The sequence below is a fragment of the Rhinolophus sinicus genome, linkage group LG02 (assembly GCF_036562045.2).
Source record: "Rhinolophus sinicus isolate RSC01 linkage group LG02, ASM3656204v1, whole genome shotgun sequence".
NCBI classification, from domain to species: domain Eukaryota; kingdom Metazoa; phylum Chordata; class Mammalia; order Chiroptera; family Rhinolophidae; genus Rhinolophus; species Rhinolophus sinicus.
In genome coordinates this window covers 161,091,318-161,116,639 of record NC_133752.1, presented here as the reverse complement: position 1 = coordinate 161,116,639, position 25,322 = coordinate 161,091,318, and the positions used below count along the sequence as shown (strand labels likewise).

The window sequence follows — 25,322 nt, the reverse complement described above, 5'->3', positions numbered from 1 at the left end:
ATGAAACGTTCTCTATCAGTGCTGTCCAGTATGATAGTCATGGCATGTAGCAACTGAGCACCTGAAATATGGTTAATGCCACATTTTATTTCATTTTAATTTAAATTTAAATAGCAACGTGATTGGACTGTGCAGGTCTAGAATACCACAACAGCTTCATAATTATCAATATAATTCATCCTGTCACCCTAAAATCCACTCCCAACACAGCAGCCAGAGCAACCCTCCTATTACTCCTTTGGTAAAAATCTCTAATGACCTCCTCTTAGATTGGAATAAAATTCAAACTCATTACCACACCCTGAGCTGCACAATTGGGCAAAGCCTCCATCTTCCACAACCTCAACTCATTCCAGTCTGTCCTCGTTCAATCTCCAGCCACTGTGACCTCTGACAGTTTATCAAGTTACCAAGATCTCCCCACATCCGAGGCCATTTTTTTCCATCATATATTTACTAAATGTCAGGCAGTGCTCTAAACACTGCTAAAAGAGAATAAGACCTGCTCTCATGAAATTTTTCACTCTGGTGGAGTGAGAAAGATTGTAAACAAATATATATCTGCCAGGTCATGATAAATGCCAAGAAGAAAAGATGGAGGGGGGCTGTTTAGATGATGTGATAGAGGAGGCGTCTGATATCTGTTGTTAAGTAGTAGTATTTTTTCTTCTTCTTTATTGTCTGTCTTCCCAAGAGAAGGTGGCAGTGGTCATCTGGCTTGTTCACCATTGTGTCTCCAATGTGCCTAACATATTAGGGAATTCTCAGCAATGGATGCATTTAGCCTGTACATTGAACATGGTGTTTACTATTTACTGACATCTTCCTTTCACAGAGTAAATGGAGGAAGGATGAGTTTTGCTAATTTCTTTTCATTAAAATAGTATGAAAGCATTGCAATGGAAACTATGTGGTGGCTATCTATCACTCCATTTACATTGACATCAATGATTAAACACTAGCTAATCATAGGTGAATTCTACTTAGATGAACAAAAAGATTTAGGAAGAAAAGATAACTAAGGTGATGTAGACAGTATGGTTCTATACAGGGGCTAGCCCTTCTAGCTAGTTGAGGGAGTAGCAGTGGGGCTCTAAGTTCCATAGTTTAAAAGAATAAATCCTTATAGAAATTACATGTTTCATTGAAATAAAATTGTATGAGTATATAAAATTGCATAAACTAGTAAACAAATGGTGGTTTCTTCACTTTTACATGGAATCATATACGCTAATTGTAGAAATACCAGTCTCATCCGTAATCATTTGACACCTCTAAATTTCTGATTAATCAGAACTTTTAAAGAATAATGTCACCAGATTGAAGAGTACTAAAGAGAGAGAAACAGAAAAGCAGTCCCTGACATCCAGAAACCAGTCTGAGGCTTGCAGCTAGACCATGTTGTTCTCCTGTTGGACATAAACAATCTCACAGAACACCAACATCAGACAGGACTCTCTGAGTCTGTAACAAGATGAGACAAAAACAAGGTCATGCACAACTACCAAAATACCCAACATTTCTCTCTTTCTCTCTCTCTCTCTCTCTCTCTCTCTCTCTCTCTCTCTCTCTCTCTCCCTCCCTCTCTCTCTCTCTCTCAATTAAAATGCGGAATTGCTACTTCTTTACCAATTTCAGTTTTATCCTTACTCCAGTCAGGCCTCCAAGTGATTGAAATATCCAATCATAAAATTGCCCCACTTCCTGAGAGCAACCAACCTAGACCAAAGTCTGCCTTAGACCCTCTCCAAAATTACCCAACCAAAGCTGAAATCCTATAGGTTCTTCCAAACACCCTGAGACTCCATGGCTTCTCATGATGTGTGTTCCCCCTCTTTGCAGTGAGTAATAAATTCAACTTGTTCAACTACAAATGTGTTCCAGGGGTCTTTGGCTGAAGGACTTTGATGAGAATTAGAGTTGCAGGGTGTGATGCTATAGATGCCTCAAATTAATCTTAAGAAGAACTAATAACTTGGAATTTTGCATCTTCCCCTCCCCCATATTCTAATTGCTTTAGAATCCCTGATAGGAACCAAATTTACCAATAATAAAAAGTTAGATAACTGTGGAATTTCAAAGCAAATTGCTGAACTTATTGGTGTTATAAATCTGAGAATATCACAGAAGAGGTCAAGGTCTCTGGAAAAAGACAGTATCAAAAATTCTCCTCTTACCCTTTGCAACAGGTAGATTGTAGTGGGAGGAGACTGGAGAAGGTGATGCAATATTGGCTTGCAAAATCTTTGGAAAAGTTTCCCTCCATGAGTCAGTCTCAGAATAGGATATTGCCTGACATCAAGCATGATAGATATCATGTGGTCAATAAATCTCTACAGATTATTCAATCTAATTGGCCTTTTCCTCTTTAATTTACCCTGGGTCTAAAATGGCTACCTTTACTGTGCGGATGAAACCTGAGTAAACAAATTTTCAAATGCAGTTTAGGGAATAAAACCTTGTAAACCATATGATCTCTTGACAAAAAAAAAATTAGAGTGCTCCCTGATGGTAAAAGGAGATAGGAAACACTGGACTAAGATCAAGAAGAGCTAGGATTAAAGGTCAAGATCCAGTGAATGTGGTCTCATGCTCATACCATTATGCTCCAGGATTCTGATGAAGGATTAGATGAAATATCACTGACAACAAATTACATTGTTCTCAAAGTACTCATAGGTCATGTTTTCCACACATATGGAGTTTATAAATACTTAGCACCACTTAAAGTAGTCCATTTAAGAAAGAGCAATTTACCAAGTAATCTTGACTGCTGATCTGGTCCATCATAAATATTGAAGTAATCCCATTCACAGTTCCAAGAGTCTTCTGTTACCAAGTCTTTAATCACTGTCTTAATTTTATTTCCTGACATGGAATAAAAAGTCCAAGTACAGTTCAGCATGTTTGGGTAAATATCGGGATAATTGGGAGATGTGATTTCAATAGAACTAACTGGAATTAAATCCAATACAGGACATCCTTGAGGCAAAAAGAAAAAAAAAATATTTAACACAATAATCAAAAAGCTAAGTTACTTCTTGAGTCTAGCTTTATTGTCTGTAAGTAGATAAGTAGGTCATTAAAACTTAAACTATAGTGTGCATTTATTAATTTTTGTCACTTTTTCTTTGCATCCATAGTTCCTTACGTATAACGAGACACAGTTTAAATGACTTTTGTTTTACAAAACTACTCCCCGCAAAAGAAAACAGACTGAAGATTTTTGACTTTCAATTCACAAACTGTGAACCAATAAATCACCAGCTTCTACATTTCAATGTTTTGTTGTTTACGTGTCATCCATAATCTTACCTAAGGTTCCCAACCATAAGAAATAGATTTTATCATCTTTAATCTAGAGATGAGTGAAACCACGCTTGATATTCAACAGATGTGCCCTAAGACTTTTAGGACTTCTCTAAATTTGCAAATATCACAGTAATATTTCATTTCCCCCACAAATACAGTAAAAAATTGACTTTGATATCACGGAATGTGAGTCATGAACAAGGCAAGCAGGCTGAGAAGTGTATGTGGGAACTTGGTTAGACAAAGTCCGTGAGTAAATTATGTGCTCCTAAAATTCAGCCTCACAGCACATAAAATTCAAATTATAAACATTTATTAGGTAGGGAAATTGGATCACTCTCAGACAGTTAAAGGTAGGATATTAAGGTTTACAAGGGCCAAGGAGCTACTATACTAGAAAACAGCATTGAGGAATTCAGTCACATTTGGGGCCTGTCCAAATGATCTAGATATTATACAACCTGAAATTAATGCCGCCCCAAAATTTATTTCATCAATAATCTTAGCTCTTTCATTTCATTATGCAATGGTCCAGCAGAGAGAGGGGGGTGGGAGAGAGGGAAACAGGGAGGGAGGGAGAGAGAGAGAATCCAAAAGACATGAAATATATGGAAATAATATCAATAAATAGACTTAAAATAGCCAGGGGGAATTCCACAAACAAAGCAATTGTGTTTCTTCTCAATTAATTGGATAAGGTGCTATTTCCTTACTTACTCTCCCCTTCCCTTATCTGTCACAAGTCTCCATTACCCCCAAAGTGTAACACTAAGAAAATTAATACAAATCCATATTTCACTATAAAGCATTAGAATCAGGTCATGAACACTGGAAAGTATTTGACAGAAGTCAGAGTACACTTCTTACTAAACGGTGTTTAGCAACAAAGATATTTCCATAATATCACATAACCAAAGCCAAGCCAGCTGGACTCCTTACCTCCTTTATGGTCTTACCTTTAACATTAACTTTTCCTCTCATGGAATCTAGGATAAGAGAATATTCAGGGTCAATACATTCAAATAAACACTTTATATTTTTGTCCTTCTGATTATAAAAGTGATATAAGCACATGGTGGAAAATTTTGAAAATACAGAGTTCACAGAAGAAAATAAAAAGTCTCCCAGAGTTCTGTAGTTACATCCTATAAGTAACCAATACTCATGTTTTAGCGTAAATTCTGCCAGGCCTTTTTCTATGCCATACATACATTTTATTAAAAACTGTATGCAACTTTATAGTATTATAACCATTTTTATCCCCCTTAATTTACTGCGATTGCTGTTCCATATTACTAAATATTCCACATAAATTTTAATGGCTGTATATTTTTAATTTACATTTCCGTTAACATATTTTAATTTGTAATTTCAAGAATATGAATGATGAGTCATATCTTTTAAAAGCCTCACACATAGGGTATAAATCTATTAATTTCTGGTGTCATTAGAAAAATGTCTGCACTAAAGATTTTCTGTGTTGATCTGAAAAACAGTATTGCATATGTATAATAACAGTCTCCTGAGTTAACTCTCACTCATAATTTAGGTCTCAGGCAGGGGGATTATCATAAATAAGACATACATACATTTCTTACCCATTCACTGGATAAAAAGCTATGTCCTTACTCTTTCTTATTGCTTTTATTTTATTTTATTTATTTATTTATGTATTTATTTATTTATTAGTTTCAGGTACGTAAAACAACATAGTGATTAGACATTTATAGACCTCACAAAGTGAAAACCCAATAAGTCTATTACCCATCTGACACTGTACATAGTTATTACAATATTATTGACTATGTTCCCTATGCTCTACTTTATATCCCCATGACTATTTTTTTTATGGTTGACATTCAATGCTACCTCTTTACTCTTTACTCCCTAATCTGCTCTGGCTGAAATGTCATCTCCTTCATTTAAACAGTTATTGAGCACCAACTATTTACTAGGCATGGTTCACATTTTCGGAGATAACAGTAGTGGGACATGCTTGGTGTGACAAGGAACAGCAAGAAGGTTGGCATGGTGTAGTCAGTATTGGGGGAAATGGTAGAAGTTAAGAATGTAGCCAAGAGATTATATACGGTGGTTCCCCAAAAATAAGACTTAACCCAACAACCAGATCTAATGCATCTTTTGGAGCAAAAATTAATATAAGACCCGGTATTATATTATATTATATTATATTATATTATATTATATTATATTATATTATATTATATTTACTATATTTACTATATATGTTATGGTTATGGTTATGGTTATGGTTATGTTATGTTATGTTATGTTATGTTATGTTATGTTATGTTATGTTATGTTATATAGACCTGGTCTTATTTTACTTATAGTAAAATAAGACCAGGTCTTATATTAATTTTGGCTTCAAAATACACATCATAGGTGATTGTCTGGCTAGGTCTTATTTTTGGGAAAACACAGCAGCATCTTGTAGGTCACTGTAAGGACTTTTACTATGAGTTGGGAAAACATTGGAAGATTATAAGCAGAAGAGTAACATGATCTGAATTATTTATTTTTAAATGATCACTCTAGCTGTTATAAGGAAAATAGGCTAAAGGAAGATTCGTATCAGAATGTTATGCTGAATTTGTTGAGCAGTAGTTCAATTCCAGGTCTATTTTACTGAAAGGCCCACATATTAACTATATTCAATGTGAGAAGAAAAGTCAAGGATAACCAAAATTAATGGCTTGAGCAATTAATTAGTAAAATGTAGTTGCCATCTACTGAAATAGGAAAGATTGGTGTAGGAAGAATTTGGAGGCAGGGGTAGCTATGAAATCAAGAATTGAATTTTGGTTAACTTTGAGATGCTGACTATACGTCCAAGTGGAGAGGGAGGCATTTGCATATACAATATTGGAGTTCAGTGAAAAATAGTTGGGACTGAAGGTAAATATTTGGCAGTTATCTGTGCATATGATAATCTCAGGATTGCACACTCACTCACTTAAAAGTGAGTATAGGTAAGAAAGAAAATAGTCAACCTTCTGGGTCCTGGGACACCTCAACCTTCAGTAGTAGAGAAAATGAGGATCAACCTGTCAAGAGACTCTGAAGGAGATCAGGGAGGTGAGAGGAGAGCCAAGGGAAAGTCATGTCCTGGAGGCCAAAACAAGTGAGATCCCAGAAGGAAAGAGAGTTCATCTTCGCCAAATGCTGTTGTTAGGAATGGGAAGTGACTACTGGATCTAGACTTATGAAAATCATTGGTAGCTTTGGTAAGAACAATGTTTGTAGAATGGTAAGAAAGAAAGCCCTATGGGAAGGGATTCAAGACAAAATGAGAGGGCAAAAGGGGAGACAGTGACTAGAAATAAGTTTCATGGAGTTTTACTATAACAGAGCTGAGAAATTATTTTCCTAGAATTCCATCCCTATCTTTTTCCAAACTTGGCAAGATCCCTCTGATATACGAGTTATGATCAAACAATACGATGTATGTTTAAATTAAAAAAAATTGTTATAGTAAAAGACAAATTGCCATTAATCCCCCTCAAAATACACCCCCTCACTTTGAACACACTTATCCCATTGTTCTTGCCATTTTCTGATGCAGTTCTGGAAGTCTTCTTTTGTGAGTGTCTTTAGTTGCGCTGTCATGGCTGCCTCAATGTCCTGAATCATTTTGACTTTGGGGAAGAGCCAGGAATTATACAGTGCCACAGCCAGTGAATAAGGTGGATGAGGATACATCATAATGTTTTTATTTGACAGAAATTGCTGTATACTAGAAGTAATGTGTGACAGAGCATTATCAAGATGGAGGATGATTTAAGGCCCATTTTAAAATACACCTTCTCTCAACTGTAGCTCACACCTGACTGACTGCACTGAACAAGTTGAAACTTGTCACACACTGTTACTATGTTCCATGCACCACTTACCATATTAAAGATCCCTGCCTTTCTGTTGTTGGCATTTGGCAGCAGCATTCACCACATTTTGTGATCACAACAGAAAGGCTCTAGTCACACATTGCTTCTGGTATGGCAATTTCTGTCAAATAAAAACCTTACAGTGTGTCCTCATCCATCTTATTCCCTGTGAGACTTCAGACTCTTTCCCAAAGTCAAAATGACCATGAAAATAAACATTTTGAATCGATTTAGGACATTAAGGCAGCCACAACAGCGCAACTAAAGACACTCACAAAAGAGGACTTCAGAACCGCTCCAGAAAGTGGCAAGAATGATGGGATAAGTGTGTTCAAAGCAAGGAGGGTATTTTGAGAGGGATTAATGGCAATGTGTCTTTTACTGTAATAATGTTTTTTATTTAAACATTCACCATATATTTTGATCACACCTCGATCATATATTTTCATTGTACTCCATATTTTTCTTCCAAACTTAAAACAGCTGTTTTTTCACTCTATATTTTTCTATATGATTATTTGATGGATGACTAACTCCCCTACTAGACGGTAAATTCTACTAGAGCAGGGACTGTCTTGTTCATTGCTGAATCCTTAGTGCCTTAAACACTGCCTGGCATAAGTTTAAAAACATTTGTTGATAGTCAATAATTAAAGATTTAAATGTGATATTTGATTTTGCTTTGTTTAGAATTCTGTTGTGAGTCCCTTAAGTTATACTTTGACAATATAATTTGAACTTGATCCAAGTCTTAGTTATCTCCTACCAACACTTCTCACATTACCAAACTAAACTATTGTAAGTAGAAATGCCTCGCCAAATTGTATTTCAATTAACATTTTTAATGAGTATGAGTTGATTAATCTTAAGGACTGAAACAATTCTAATAATTGTTCAGAATTAAATGTAGCGGCAAATGTTTTCTCCATCACACCCAATTTCTATAATTTGCAATAGTTCTGTTTTCACAATGCTATCAGTACCTTTGCCCAAACCACAGGAATGTTAGGTAAAGCATATTTTTTAACAATTTTGTTGCAACTAATGTATACGAACTATCCACCAAACAATTAAAAAAGAACTAATTACTCTTGATATTAGCACATTAAGAAAAATAATTTCAAAAAACTACTTGAAACTTTTATGTTAGGGATAAAATATTCCTACTGTATTGTTATAATATTCCAAGTATCTAGAAAAATAAGCAAAATTCTTAGGTGCTGTAAGAAAAACTGAAAAATCTGATCAATCTTATTCTTTATAGACGTTTAGCTTGAGGCCTCTACAGGTTAAGGAAGTTATAACTTTAAATATTATCTTTGTCTTCTCCCCTAAAGATGACAAATTAAATAAATAGTTCCAATCTATTTGTTTGGTGGCATATTCCTCATAACAAGCACAATAAAACAAATACATAAAAAAATATGAAAAAACACAACAGACTTACCAGAAATATGAAAAGAATACCTCAAAGAAAATTCTTGCATAGCCAAACTGACATTGTATGTGAAAATCAACATCATAATAGGACCATGAGATTTTAATGAAGGTGAATCCCCTTCACATAATTTTCCTAGCCAAAAGAGTAAAAAAAGTTTACTAGTCATCAAGGCAAAGGTTATTGAGCAAAGTAAGAGAAAAAAAGAATCCTATTTTAAAATTTACAAATTTAAACTGTATCTATTCCCAACAATATCAAAATGGGGAAATAAGCAGAATAAAATCCAATTAGTTCCAGATTCCTGAGTCTAAGCACTTCGAAGGAAGGGGTTCTAAACCAACTAGGACACAATACCCAGTTCTTAAAATGTCTTCAATAACCTTGGTACATCTTTTTAAAACTATATATTATAAGAGTAGGTGACACGGTCTAGTTAGTTCCTCAGGGAACTAAAAAATTATCCTTGCCACCAGACTTAAGTAAAAATAACCATACACAGGAAGTGTATTTGAGACTTAGCTATACACAACACTTGTTTATTCACAGTATAGCCAAATGAATAAGAGGCACGTAGCAGTAATTGGCACGAAAATCAAAACCATTAGCTGGTCTAAATGAAATTTCTTAGGCTATAGTTCTTAGAGATCTCCTGAGATTCAGAATCCTAGGGTTAGTTAGGAATGGTGCAACCTCCCATTACCCCAGAATTTCTAAAGCATCCTTCAGAAGATGATGGACTCTGAGCCCCTGCAGCAATGGTTCTCTTGTGAGGGAGACTGCTCACAGCCAGACTGCTGACATGATGTTCTCCCCATGAGGCTAGTTCAACTCCAGAACAAAACATTTTCCCTTCCTCTTTTGCTTCTGATAGTTTTTTAAAGATTAGAATGCTCATTCACTGGAGAAAATTTAGAGAATTTCAAAAATAATTACTCATAATCTGGCACTCTAGAAATATCCACTTAAACATATTGGTGTGTTTTCCTTTAGACCTTTATTTCAGTCATATGCAGCACTTTAAAAATTTTTAATTTCACTGTGTAGTTTTTCTTCCTAATCTTCTCATTCATTAGTACATATAGGATTTTCCAGTTTTATAAAAGAGTTATGTGAAAACATTTTATTTTAGAACTCTTATTTCTTGCACTTCCTTTTTAAATTTTTTATGTTAGGGATCCTCTTAATTCTAAAAGAATAAACTTGTGCTTTATACTTGCTGAGTCAAGTGGTAGTACATTAGAAAGGTCATAGTCAAGGGTTAATTATCATAACGTTGATGATTCAGATCTGCTTCCTATGACAAACCGTTTCAATTTTGATCATACACAGTATTTTCTGAAACAAATATTCTAAGAAAGGTAGTTTGCTGTAACACAGTTTCAAGGTTTCAAGAAGACAATCCTAGGAATTATTAAGCTTTTTACTATTACAGGAAAACTGCCTTTTTAGTAAACAGATGGCTAGAGGATCAACTTCATTGTGACAAGATATAAAATGAGAAAAGATTTAATTTAGAGTAGAGTAACTGATAGTAAACATTCACTAACCTTTCTTATCTGTTAACAGAGGCTAATGGTTAATCCAGTGCTTTAGTCTCTCAAAAATCACTTGGGTCAATAGTTTGTCATTTTCTTGGGAAATGAACAAAAAGTCAAAAGCTTTAGGGACTCCGATTTTAACTTGAAATTTAATTAACGCCGAGTCAAAGATATTGGGACCTATGAATTTATTTTTACAGAGTTGAACTTTTCAAATACTGAATTATGAACATTCCCTATGTTAATTACCTTAACCCCTTCTCAGAGTTGTTGAAAATCCCATTTGATATTAGCTTTTTAAATTTTGTTTTGGTTAGAGCAGAAAAGTTTTTAATTATACAGGAATTTATTGATAATTTCCTGTTTTCTTTCATTGCTTTTATGAGAAGGTCCTGCTCTAACCATAGCTAAAATAACTATTTTTTCTACTTTTAATGGCTTAAGAAAAATGTATAACTCTTTAATCAGCTGTTTAATGATATGATGAAGAACATGATTTATTTTTCTCTCTGATTTGTAATCCCAAATTTATCATATATACATGCCTTATATTTCTGATTTCCCTTCTGGCCTATTTATTTCCATTCCTATGTGTCCTTTCTTGTACTAGTACTACTCTATTTTAATTATCATCGCTTTAAAGTATGTTTTAATATCTGATAATTTGTTTCATCAACTGATCAGTTTTTCCCAAAAACATTTTCACCTAGTGTTATTTATCTTAAGGATAAACGTTAGAGTTATTATCAACTTCTTCCTTACTCCCCACCCCCAAAAAAAATTCCCATTGAAATTTTGTTGGGAAATATACTATATTTGTAAATTAATTTGAGATGACTGTTAATTATGTCTTCCAGTATTAGAACATGATAGCTTTCTCTATTAAGATCCGTGTGTGTGTGTGTGTGTGTGTGTGTGTGTAAAGTTTTACATTTGATGACAAATGTCACATTTCATTTTAAGGTTATTCCTAGCTTTATGGTTTTTGTTGCTAATTATAATTGGAATATTTTTTCCATTATATATTTTAACTAATTTTTACAGGTATGGTTTTAAAAATATAACTGCTGTATAATGAATTTATATCTATTTTTCCTAATTTGACTTAGTTATGTGATATATAATACATTTTTTAATGTTAAAAGAAAACTGTCCTTGTATTCTAGGAATAACTCATAGTACCTGGTTATGTTGAATATTCATTGAATAACCTATTGACCTCAAGCATTGAGTTAGCCCCTGGAATTTATAAACCTTACTTGCAAAAATTGAAATAGAGTCAAAAAAGCTTTTGGGGGAGGAGATAGAAGTAGTACATACATCTTAAGAACTAATTCTAAGTAGAAAACAACAGGTATGTAGTTCATTAACATTATAAATTATAACTGATATAGTTAATGTACCATTTCCCGTTTCTGTATTTCTGTGTGTATTTCTGTGTGTATTCTGACACCCCATCAATGGAGAGACATTAGAGAAACAACAGTCTATTTTAAGAATAGGAATGGAAATGTATATTTCTAATTCAAACACAGCGTAAGTTGGGTGTTTTTTTTTTACAATAATTAACATGCATTATCACTAAAGTCTGAAAACCAGCTTACGAAGCAGTACCAGTAACTGGTATTCTGTAAGGCAGGACAGGAAGAAGCAAAGATAATTTCCATGGATACCAGGCTCAGATTCTGCATTCTCCCCAAAAGAAGCCATGACCCTTTTGATGCTAAATTGGCTCAGGAACCAGGACAGCTCCGTGTTTATTAACTTTCCCTTAAGTAGAAACACGAAGATTGTCAGTGTGTCTACTTCTGGTATGGCAATGTAAGACCAAAGAATAAAAGACAGTGGTTTAACGATTGGCTGTTTCATCAGTTCTGTCAGGAGCTTACTGACATGTGGGGTTTTTCGTTTGTTTTGTTTTTAGGAAGTCAAAGGCCAGTGAAAGGCCCTGCATCCTCTCCCTCTGGGCAGTCACCTGTTTCAGTGGGCATCTGCTTCTTTGACTCAGTAAACTGGGAATTAGTGCACACGTGTGAGTGTGTGGTGGTGGTGTCTGCTCTCATAAATCACATGAGAAGCAGCAAGTAGATATTATTATCCTTATATCACAAATGAGGAAACTGAATCGTAGAAAGCTTTGGGAAAAATTTGAAGTCACTGAACTACTGTGTGGCAGAACCGAGATTGGAACCTGGGATCATCAAATTCCAGGACTCTGGACTGCTATATCCCATCACACCTGGTACTATTGGTCCACCAGCCCAAACCCCACTTCCATTTCCCTTCTCCCGAGTCATCTATCAGTCAGCTATGGCCATGTGACAAATCTGGCCAAAGAGACTTAAATCTGCCACAAAATTCTGGGAAATGCGTTTGCTTTCTCAATGGCAATAATCCTTCACCATACTCCTTCTTCCTTTTGCCTCCAGTGTAAGGGTGAGAACTGAAATAGCCAGTATGGAAACATTAGAAAATTGCAGTAAGTTCAATTTTGACACAGTTGAACTGTTGCATTAGTGGTGTATCTGCATACCTCTAGATTTCTCTCTCTCTCTCTCTTTTTTTCCAGAATAATACATTTAAATCACTGTAATCAGGCTTCTGGTTACCATCTAATTGATAAACCCATTTAATGTCTTTCCTATAAATATTACTTTGTCTAATACTATAGCCTCAATTTTCTTGTGTTATGTTTGTCTAAAACTGCTTTATTTTTCGTATCTCCGAGCAATTTTAATCTAGGTATGACCCAAGTAAGCAGCATATAGTTGGATTTTGTTTTCAACTTAATTTGAGAGAGAATTAGGTTAATTTCAAGAATAAATCTAAAAACAATTGTAATAGTAAGGCTATTTCAACATCATCTAAGAGGCTAATTTACAACACCTGTAAGTCACACACAGAATATAAAACAATCAAAGAAGATTTCATTTAAAAAATCAATAGCATAGTTCTCCATAGGACATTTATTAGTTACCTATTAATTTTTTGCCCCATCCAAATCCTTCAAAAACCTGCAGGTGACCCTGACAGGCCAAAAGTGTCGGCTTCATCTGGAAGTTGATAATATCCAAGCGAATTATGTGATTCAAAGGGGCTAGTAATCTCCAGTGGCAGCTATGGAACAGATGGAAGAACATCAGAAATGATTTCTAAACAGCATATACCATTATTTACTCTGTTTAGAAGTTAATGTATCACTGTTATTGATTCTTAGAGCGCCTTAGTTTTTATATCTGCTTCTTTGTGTTTGGCTGAAAGATTTCTACTTTAAATTATAATAATTAAAAATATTCTCTAATATTTAATTTGTCAAAAGGTTTAAGTAAATTTACCCATCTTGGTGAATGGTTGGTCAATCATGCGAAGTACTCTAAATTCTGATCGGCCATCTGTAAGAGTTAAGGATCTTCTCTTGCCTGATTTGCCCCAAACTTCCCCAAACCGTATAAATTTACTTAAGGTTGACATTACATAAATCTTAATTTTTCATTTCTCCTTTTAAATTTAGTCTACTGTTTAATTCAAAGAAAGCTCTCTTTCCATTATGGCAATTTAAGAACCATTTATTGAGTACCTATTTATTGCCAAAATATTCTACGTGCATTATTTCAATCTCCAAAACTCTGATGGAAATGTGACTTTCCACTTTGCCTGATAAATTATCTCTTTTGTGGAAAAAGTACCATTTGTAAATGGGGATAATCTTATCTTTTGTATATTGAAGGCCTCAGACCAGGGATTATCTCAGTCTATCATTTAAGGAGAAGAGGCAAAAACAATGCTTTAGGCAAATGTCAAGTGTTACTGTGTGTCAAGTAATCATTCATATACTTCTTTCATCATAATAAACATTCCTTTCTCACCTCATAGTGGCTTTCTGAAAATATCTTGGTATATGTATGATTCCTACTGGTTTGGTTAGAATAACATCCTTACAAGTGGCCACATGCTCTTGGTTTGACCTCTGAAGAAGTCTGGTTATTTTACTGTCCTTTGGACCTAGAAGTAAAGAAAGAAAAGGGAATGAGAATAAAACTAATTTTTAAGAGGCCTGCTATATGCTTGTCAAATCAAAGCAGTCAGCTTTCTTCACTACTTGTTATAGGAAAAAAGTTAACAGAGGGTGGTTAGGGTCACTGAAAAGTCTGTATCTGAAACATTCAAAGATATAGAAAACCACCAACTCTAAGAATTATCTTTGGCATAGCCTAGGGTCTACGGAAGATAAGGTTGGATGGCTGTAGATAATGCTGGTGCCAGGAACAATTCCATCAGAAAGCAACATTCTTAATATAGTTCTTCAGGAAAAAACTTTTATATGATATGCATGCTTTACTTTATTAGTCACTTAACTTTTTCCGAAATATGTTTTTGCAGTGCTTTTTGGTGCCAAGGAGAGAAACAAGCTTTCAGTTACCTATGCTCATCAAGAGTCGAAAAGATTTACTAATTATATATTCTAAAACACAATCTGATAACTCCGAATTGCATACAGTTTACATTTATAATCCTGGCATCTAATACTTGTGGCTTGTTTCAAAACTCATTCTAACCTTTTATTATTATTATAATAGCACAATAAAGAAAATAGATATAACAAAGTCTCCAGAACTAATCAGCCAGCTAAGATAGAGAACCCAGATCTTCTCATCCAAGAGAATTACAGCTGCAGAAAAAGCTCTCCGTGGTGTAAAATCCCAATCACACTCAAAACTGTTATTTTGCAACCAACGTATCTTAGCCATGTCCAAAAATCACCATTCTAAATGATTTACAAATCAATCAAGTTATCCACCGAGCAGTTTCTCTTTTGGACCTAGCCAATCACACAGATCACCTGAAACAAACTCATTCTACACAGAAACACAATTTATTACAAAACAATGTATAAGTTTTGAATGTTCCTAAAAGGAAAATCATTAACTTTTAACTTTATAAGTTTATAAAATGACCAAACATACCTTGGACTCTAAAGACAATATAACTTACGCCAAAAGCACCTTGCACAAGGGAACGAAATGTTACCCTCACCAGTGGTCCAGAGCTGATGAAAATCATTGGGTAAAGCCGTCTTCCACATAATTCACCTAGGTTATAAAAAATCAAATCTAGTAGAAAACAGGAACTCAAATTTTTGAGCAGTTTCTCTATTTTAGAGATAGCAGTTACTTATTTATTTTTATTGAAACATATTTGACATATACCATGGTGTAAATTTACGGTATATAACATTGATTTGATACATTAAATATTGTAACATTATTGCAATTGTAGCAATAGTTAGCACCTCTACCATATCACATATTTCTTTTTTGTGGTGGCAATAACTGAGATTTAGTCCCTTACCAAGTTTGATGATAATACAATATTATTGTCTATATTCACTATACTGTGGGTTGCTCAATTTCAAGGACTTACCTGTCTATTAGTTGCAAGTTTGTACCCATGAGATAGGAATTTATTCCACTCCCCAATGAGGAAACAGAGTTCCAGAACTCAAGTGATTTACCCAAAATTAGACTGGTGAGCTGAGGAGTCAGGATCTGAAGCCAGGTCCATGAATCCAATACCCATCCCAGTCTAGTATGGGTATTGCTCCTTGAAGGACAGTAGGTAGTAAACTATTTTATCTTTAAAATGATGCTGATATGTCATTTTTCTCCTAGAAAATTAACCTACTTACTAAAAATATCTCACCATGAAGATCCATGATGGAAAACTTTTTCTATCTGAAAATGTATTCTTTCCTCAGTGTCAGTCTTTTCTTCTTTTTTTTTTTTTTTTGGATTGCTTTACTTTGAGAAACTTAAGTCAAAGATGCAAGAAAAAAATTACAACCATAATTGTAAACAATTTAGAGGGCTGACTAAGAAGGTATGGAAAGAATCTGCGAATTTCTTAGAATCAAACTCATCTAGTATTAAGAATAATTGAGTATCATTCTGTAACATTTATTTAAACATCACCTACTCAAAAAGACATTTGCTGCTTATACTACATACCACTATATGATACCTACATCCTAGATACTATTTCTCTCCTTCCCAATTCATTTCCCCCCTGGCTTGTCAACCAATTCAGTTTTGTTCGCTCCTGGATTCCCACGACCAAGAAGAGTCAGTCTCTGGCCTGTCATAGGCGCTCCACAAATACTTGTGGGAGGACGAAAGGGAGATCATACCCAAGCAGGGAATAAAAATTAGCTGGCATAATGTATTTGGGTAAATAATGTTGAAATACTACTTGAAGAATAATCAAGTATTTATTTGTAACAAGCAGAGATGAATGCAGCTCTTAAATGAATTGCTGGCTCCCACAGAGCAAAAGATAGCTTTTTACAGTATAGGATGTTATCTGACTTGAGTAAGAGGTAATGTTTCCATTAGAGTCTTGCAGTTCTGCTAGTTATCATCTGAAGAGATGGAACAATTCTACAAGATTCAAGATGACAACTTCAAATCAAAGAAATTCCAGGTTGGAAAATTACAGTGGATCCCCAATTAGTCCACAACAAACTCAAGTGTGGTTTGCAATAGGTTACAATGACAAAGGAAAGTTTTCTCAGAAAATGTTTCTTTCTATATGAGAATCTAGTATATAATAGAGTGCTATAAATCAGAAATAAAAGAACTTATTTTTTAAAGAAGCAGGTGTAGCATCACTTTACAATGTAAGACAAAACATTTAACAGGATTAAAGAAGTAATTTTTAATTAAATTTTTTTCCTCAATTCAGCATGAATGAATTTTTAAATATAAAAGCAATGAGATAAATCAAAGGTCAGAGATAGATATGGATAAATTTAAACAAATTTTAAAATGTTACATCAACATATAATAAAATTTAAAGCTAAATTACAACCTGTGAATGAGCACTTGCAACTTATGACAAAGGAAAATATCTTTATATATATAAGATTTTATAAACCAATAAAAAGAATACTAAAAAAAAATGGATGGTAATGACAAGAAATAAAGAAACACAAATAGCTAACCAATATGTGAAAAAAAATATTTATCCCCATTAATGATTTTAAAAAAGTAAAAATGCCTATTAAAATTGATATATTAGGTGATGGGCATGGTGAAAGAGGCCCCCATGTGTTCCTAATGGCAACAAAAACTCCTTTAGCCTTTCTGAAGAGTAATTTGGCAGCATACATTCACGCAAAAAAATGTTCTGAGTCTCTAGGCATTATCCTAATTTGGGGAGATTTCAGAGGGAGAAAAACAGCAAGATCCCTGTTTTCATGAAGCTTTCATTTCAGTCGGATAAATGAAGAAGATGATTTCAAATAGAGACCAAAGCTACAAATGAAATAATGAGTGTAATATGATAGAAAATGATTGTGGGATGGAATAAATGATGCTACTTTAGACTGACAAGGCCTCTTTGAGAAAGTGACCATTCATTCATTCATTCATTCATTCATTCATTCATTCATTCAAGGCGTTCTATGTGTCAGGTGCTAGTCTTAGCACTGGGAATTCTGGAGTGAGGAAACAAAAGTTTCACCCCTCAGGAAACTCACATTCAAAAGGGAAGACACAGACGAATCACAAACATAAAAAACAAAATCAAACCATGTTAAGAGACAGTAAGTACTAAGGGCACGATGAAGTACACAGGTAGGAGATGATGCAATTTACATCAATTAAGGTAGGACTCATTAAACTGGTGACATTCTAGTCAAGACTTGTGGGAGGTGGGGGACAAGGATGAGAAGGAGCTCTTTGAAGAGCTGGGAGTAGACGGACAAGGGTCTTCAGGTGAGAATGAAAGTTCCTGGAGCATGGGGAGCTGGGCGAGAGAGACAAGAAAGGTCATGCTAGGGTTTGGATTTTACCCAGCTACAAGGAGAAGACCAAGGAGGGTGGAGGCGAAGGTCATCCTGATTATAGGGGAAAATGTGCAAAGTGGACAGGCAGTTACCCTGTTTCCCTGAAAACAAGACCTAGCCGGACAATCAGCTCTAATGCGTCTTTTGGAGCAAAAATTAAGACCCAGTATTATATTATATTATATTATATTATATTATATTATATTATATTATATTATATTATATTATATTATATTATATCATATGACCAGGTTTTACATTATAGTAAAATAAGACCGGGTCTTATATTAGTTGTTGCTCCAAAAGATGCATTAGAACTGATTGTCCAGCTAGGTCTTATTTTTGGGGAAACACAATAATAGTATTTTCAGAACTCTAAATGAGATAGTATTTTCAAAGAAAGATTCTTTACACAAATGTTGGTGCCTTTTAAATCAATGACTAATCTCTCATCTTAATGTAATCCTAAAAAAACAATCTCACCTCCAAAGCAATTTTCCTGGCCTCTATGGAGGCCTGGATCAAGCATGTGCTATGTATGTGTACCATACACACAATAATATACACATGTACCATACACAAAATAATATGCACCATACATGTATACATACACATATATGTACATACATGTACACAAAATATGTGCCATATATGTATACATACACATATATGTACATATATACATATAGGTACACAAAATATGTACCATATATGTATACACACATATATGTACCATACACACAATAATATACACAAACTTATTTTCCTTCCAGGCTTCCCCATCAACCAAATTATTTCCAACACCTTCTTACTTCCCTCTTTATTGAGAGACAAAAAGCCTGTATTACACCTATACAAACAAGAGGTGCAAGGTTTGTTTTGTTGAACAAAAACAGATTTGCCTGTACAAGAAATGAAATGATAGCTGGCATACTGTTAGCAAATCTTTTTAATTCGGTTATTTTAAAAGACTTTAATGTATTTTGCTTTATTTTAAAATTCAGCATCTCTAGCCCCTCCCCGATTTGTAACCATCTTAACTCCTCCTTTATCATATACACATTTCTGGCATTGTGCCACGGTTTTAGTATGTTTGAAGAAGTTGGGCAGTCTGGTTTTTTTGTTGTTTTTGTTTTTGTCTCCTGAATACACATACACACAAACACACACACTTGACCTTTAGTATACCTGTTTTGCAAATTAAAATTTTGAAAATATTAGGTTTGTCTATAAAAAATAGTCATGCTTATTACACGAACCAACATTTTGGTGCTATTATTATCAAGCTTCTACAAAAATGGCTCCCAGCACAAAGTTTAAATGCCAGTAAGGATTACCTGACATCCTTCTTTCACTGTGACTTTCTTCATAAATAGTCAGAAATGAATCTCGACACATATGAGACCCCGGGAGCGACAGGTACTCAACCGTAAATTTTGCCATACTGCTTGGTGAAACTCTGAGCACCCAAGAACATTCCAGTTTTCCTCTGTAATCCAGTGGATATCTTGGAGTTGAAAAGAAGCCTCTGGGCTCCTCTAGCTCCCTTTCAGAGGGACAGCCTGCAATTCAGAATACACAGACCCAGGAACCAACATAAACAAAGCAAAGTAAAATAAAGCTCTATCACAAACTTGAAAAGTGTAGGGTTACAAGAAGAAAATTAAAACTTTATTACTATTCAGTTTCAAGTTCTTGGGTAAAAAAGATCATCCCATTTAATACATCATATTTTCTTGAAATAAGATTGTAACATAGAATTTCAATCATAATTATTTAAAATTACTTTTAACAGAATGTCTAAAATTTCCTAGAAAATGCACAGTGGATTGCATTCTCTACTCCCAGCGTGTTTTCATTTCTTTCCTCCTTTGAGATACAACTAAAGATCTGTTCCTAAAATCTTCACTCATTTCACTGAGCATTTATCCTGCTGGGACAAATGATTATATTCATGGAGTTTGTGACTGAGGTCAAGAGAAGAATTTGCTGAATGCACTTAAATGCCTCTCACTTCTTAGACTTGCTCTTAAGTCAAAGGGCACCTTTGGACCTGCTGGGATACCTGCAGAGCTTCACATGCCAGTAGCTCCCTGGTCCACTGACCCCACAATCAGCTTCTCCTTTTTCAAGTTATATCCTTGACTCTTCCTACTTCCCCTGTGTTTATCCCCTTGACAAAAACTTTCTGAGCAACTACTTACTGAAATACTCTGCATTCAAATTAACACATTTTAATGTATAAATTTTAGTTAATTAATGTATTTATTATTATATATGCTCTGCCATAGAGAAATTAATAATCTAATCAAGGAGACACAAACATACATATATTTTATGAACACTAGAGATGAAGAATGGAAGAAGGGAAGTGAAATGCTACACGAATTCAGGATTCTACTCCATTACCTAGTCCTCTGTTATTTCTTTGCAAATCCTCCTTTTCATTTATACAGCTACTGTGATCTAATTTCAATATTCATTAGGTCTACTTTAATTTAATGTAACCTAACTGATTTCTCAGTCCCTAGTCTGCACCCAACATGCCCTCTAATCTGGGAATAGTGTATGAAACAAAATTAAATTACTTCCTTGCTCAAAGCAACTCAAGTAATGCACCTTGCAAGGTCTTTCAGAGTCTGGCCCCAACATGTCTTTCCAATCTTTTTTTCCTCTCCACATGAATCCCCTATGACAAATCTGCCTGAAAAAGGAGCCAAATCATATCAAGCCATGGATTTCCAACCAGTCACTGCTTTTTATAAATGGGGCAACAATCTCAAAAGACAACAAAGAAAACATAGCTAAGATTTGTTAATTCCCTTTGTGTAAAAAGCGAGTAGTGGGAGTGGGTGGGTGTTAAACATGACATAGACCTAACATTTCATTTCATAGAATAGCCGTAGAACTACAACAAAGCAATGACCTTTCACACATACAACTTTCAAAGTTCTCTGGCATGTATAACTATTCCTGAACATACACAAATGAGATGCATCTTCTCTACATTTTAACAATGTTCATTTTGTAATAGCCTGAATGGGACAGTTCAAAGAATACATTAGATAGTCACTATCACCACCATTTATTGACCCTTCTCACTGGTCATGTCATCCCTGTTCCAAGTGCTTTACATGCATTAACTTACTTAGGCACTCATTGAAATTATTAATTTAACTCAAACCATTGAAATTATTAGGTTTTACCATCTCAGACCTAACTTTGCTGTCCATCTCAATCCCAATTCCAGATTTCCTTTTAACTTAAATATGACTCTTTGATTCTTGTTTTGACTCTGACTCTTGTGTTGTCAGACCATACCACCCACAACTGGTTTCTGACTTACTTCTCGTTTCTAGATGTTAGCAGACCTTCTCTCCAACATTATTCCTCCCTTAAATCTTGCTGATTTCAGTAGCCATATAGATGATGATTCCAGCATTGAAACTTCTCAGTTTCTCAACTTTCCCTCACATAACCTCAACCACTCAACCCAATGGTCAGCCCCTAACGACCTGGTCATTAGCAGACACCCCAAGCCTTCCATAAATTCAGGTTCAAGCACCACTGCCTTCAACCACAACCCTCTGTCTTCCGAGCTTCCTCTGACACTACTTCCACCTTTTGAGTCTGGTAATTCATCTATCTTATCACCTTTCCCTTGTCTGTAACTCATCTCTCATTCTTGTTTACTCTTTTCCTAGTTTAAATTCCAATAATCCATCATTTTAATCCCTTCCTCACACACACTCTCAATTCCTTTATACTCTCTCATACTTGGGAAAAACCACTCTGATTGAATCTATTCTCCACCTGCTCTGCATCTATGTGGTATCCCTCAGAGGAAAACACACAGTTAAGCTAACTGGTTGGTCTCCATCTAAATTTATGATCATTAATCTCAGAGGCTCTTGTGCTGCCCAGTAATCCTACTATATATTTTTTTAGTCCATGCCCTTTGTGATTTTTTAGAGAACTATTTCATATTTGTCTCTTAAAACTCATAAACCCTCTTCCACAACCTCATTTCATCTACTGAGAAAAAGGAAGCAATTAAAAGAGAACTGCTAGAAGCTCCCACCCCACTCCCAGCTACACACCTGCATCAGTGCCTAATATTCTGCCCTTCATCCAGCAATTATGGATGAATTGTGCTTTGCTCCTACCCACAACTAAACCCTCCATCTGGGCACTAGATCTCATCCCTTTCTTCTACTGAAGTTGTCACTCTTAACAGTTCCCCACCCCTTCACTCTTACATCGTTTTAGATTTTCCTCCAACTCATCCTAGTTGTCTACTGGGTTGAGTGTATGTAGGAGGAGAGATGGGTGAAAAGGGAGAGACCCTGACCATTTGGAAACCAAGAATGATGATATCATAGAAATTTCATGTCCCTGTAAGTCTATTACAAACTTCAAGTTCTCCATCTGCTGTTTAATTTTAACTAAAAATCAAAATCCTATTAGGAAACATACGAACAATTGCAGGAGAATTAAGAGAGACACTAACTCTGATGCTGATCTTAGTTAGCTCACATCCAGTCTTTACCTAGAAAGATGCCTGAAAGTATAAGGACCTTTGTTCATGTAGGAATAAATAGCTCAAAGGTCAGAATAATTCTATGCACTTCTCCACAATTCAGGCGATTGTTCACAACCACAAGACACTTTTTTTTTCTTTCTTTCTCTTTTTTTTTTTTTCATCTATAACCACTGTATCTATGGGACAGAAAAGACCCCCAATCATAGTAACAACTCTCCTCTCTTTTACCTTAAACTACCAACCAGAATAAAAACAGAGTTTATGGTGTTATGAAGAAAATAAGAAAACCCAGACATGCATTGCTTTTTGCTAAATTCTTACTATTTGTATTAATGGGATAACATGAGTATCTATTACCTGGCCCAGAGGCACTGTCTGTTGAAGGTGTGGGTAGTGACAATTGTTTCCTTGCTAAGGTTTTCCTTTCATTATTTATCTGAAGTGAAGCAGCATCTGTGTCTGGAGAGAACATGTTAAAAATAGAGATGAAAGCCTGAGGACAAAATGCAGTCTGTTCCAAAGAAGCCTTTGTTAAACGAGAATGCAAATCTAGGATTTAAACAGCCTCAGAAAAAGTCAGTTTCACCATAAGTCTGTCCAAGGAAGAACTTATTCTTAAGAGAATTTTAATGTCCATTTTAATGTGTTTAAAAATTAAAATAAACAAAATACTATTTTATGATCTTTTTCATAATGTTCTAAAGAAAGAGGCATTGTTTCCATAGTATCTGTAAAGTATTTACCTTTGATTTTGGATTGGATCCAGTCCAAGAAGACACTCACTCTGGCAAATACACCCGGCTTCTTTGGCTGGGCACAGCCAGCTCCCCAGCTGACGATGCCATAGAGGACAAAGGGATCTTTCTCATGTCTACACACTAATGGCCCACCAGAGTCTCCCTGAAACACCATGGAAATGTGTTCTAACAATTTGCTTTAATCAGGGCCCCTGTTTTCAATTTTGGAACAGAAATAACCAATACCTTATTCATAAGACATTTCTTTAATTCTAAAAGGTTATTCTATGTCAATTTGTATAACTTAGAATACTTAGACTCAAATAGATAAAACTACAAATGAATGAGGAGAATTTACAACTGATACCACAGAACTACAAAAGGTTATAAGAGGCTATTATGAACAATTATACACCAAAAATTGAGTAACCTAGATGAAATATAGTTGTGCACCCTGACGTGATGACATTTCAGTCAATGACGAACCACATATACGATGGTGGCCCCATAAGATTACCAAGCAATTGAAAAATTCTTATCACATAATGACTGTAGCCATCCTAATATTGTAGCATTATCTTTGTGTTTCTGGTGATTCTGGTGTGAACAAATCCATTGTGCTGCCAGTCCTATAAAAGTATAGCACATAAAATTACAGTAGTAGGCCATACCATCTAGGTTTGTATAAGTACAGTCTAAGATGTTTGCAAAAAGGCAAAATCACTTAATGATGCCTCAGAATGTAGCCTTGTCATTAAGCAGAGCATGTGACCTTAGAAGCATATAACTTACCAAGACTGAATCATGAGGCAACAGAAAATCAGAACAGACCAATATAAGTCAGGAGATTGAATCAATAATCAAAAACATCCCAACAAAGAAAAGCCCAGAACCAGATCACTTCACTGATGAATCTACTAAACATTTAAAGAATTAACTCCAATCCTTCTCAAATGCTTTCAAAAAAATTGAAACTCATTTTATAAGGCCATCATTACCCCGATATCACAGACAGATAAAAACACCAAAAGAAAACCACAAGAAAAGAAAATCACAGGCCAGTATTTCTGATGAACATAGATGCAAAAATCCTCAACGAAATGCCAATGGTCCCTGACTTAGGATGGTTTCACTTATGATTTTTCAACTTTATGATGGCTCAAAAGTAATATTCATTTAGTAGAAACTGTTCTTTGAACTTGGATCTTTTCCTGGGCTAGCAATATGAATACGATACTCTCTCTAGTGAGGCTGGGGAGTAGCAGTGAGATAATTTGCCCAACTGTAGGCTGAAGTAAGTGTCCTGAGCACACTTATGGTAATGTAGGCTAAGCTATGGTATTTAGTACGTTAAGTGTATTAAATGCATTTTTGACTTGATTATATTTTCAGCTTACCATGGTTTATCAGGATGTAATTCCATTATAAGTCAAGGAGTATCTTATTAGCAAACTGAATTCAACAGCACATTAAAAGAATCATACACCATGATTAAGTGAGATTTATTCCAGTGATGCCAGAATGGTTCAACATATGCAAACTAATGTGATATATTACATTCATAAAATGAAAGTTAAAAATCAGATTATCACTAATACAGACAAAGGTTTGACAAAATGCAACATCCTTTCATAATAGAAACTCTCAACAAATTAGAAATAGACAGACCATACCTCAACAAAATAAAAGGCATATATAACAAACCCACAGCTAACATCGTACTTAACAGTGAAAGGTTGAAAGATTCTTGTCTAAGATCAGGAACAAGACAAGGGTGCCCACTTTCACCATTGCTATTCAATATAGTGCTGGGAGTCCTGGTGAAAGCAATCAGATGAGAAAAAAAAAAATGACATCCAAATCAGAAAGGTCTTTATTTGCAGATGACATGATCTTATATATAGAAAATCCCAAAAACTCCACTGAAAAAAAAAACTTCAGAACTAATAAAAAAATACAGTAAAGTATCAGGATACAAAATGAACATATGAAAATCAGTTGGT

At 34.9% G+C, this 25,322-nt stretch overlaps 1 protein-coding gene across 1 annotated transcript in view; it reads right to left on the bottom strand.

The window, feature by feature from the left end:
* OVCH1 (ovochymase 1) overlaps positions 1–25,322 on the bottom strand; it is a 66,637-nt gene that overhangs the window by 7,812 nt on the left and 33,503 nt on the right. The window contains exons 20-28 of the mRNA XM_074324902.1: positions 23,326–23,482; positions 22,940–23,035; positions 19,377–19,601; positions 15,161–15,286; positions 14,063–14,198; positions 13,174–13,313; positions 8,665–8,790; positions 4,269–4,298; positions 2,758–2,982 (exon numbers count right to left, since the gene is read on the bottom strand). Coding sequence (XP_074181003.1) covers positions 2,758–2,982; positions 4,269–4,298; positions 8,665–8,790; positions 13,174–13,313; positions 14,063–14,198; positions 15,161–15,286; positions 19,377–19,601; positions 22,940–23,035; positions 23,326–23,482 — 1,261 coding nt within the window. The remainder of the gene's footprint in view (positions 1–2,757; positions 2,983–4,268; positions 4,299–8,664; positions 8,791–13,173; positions 13,314–14,062; positions 14,199–15,160; positions 15,287–19,376; positions 19,602–22,939; positions 23,036–23,325; positions 23,483–25,322) is intronic.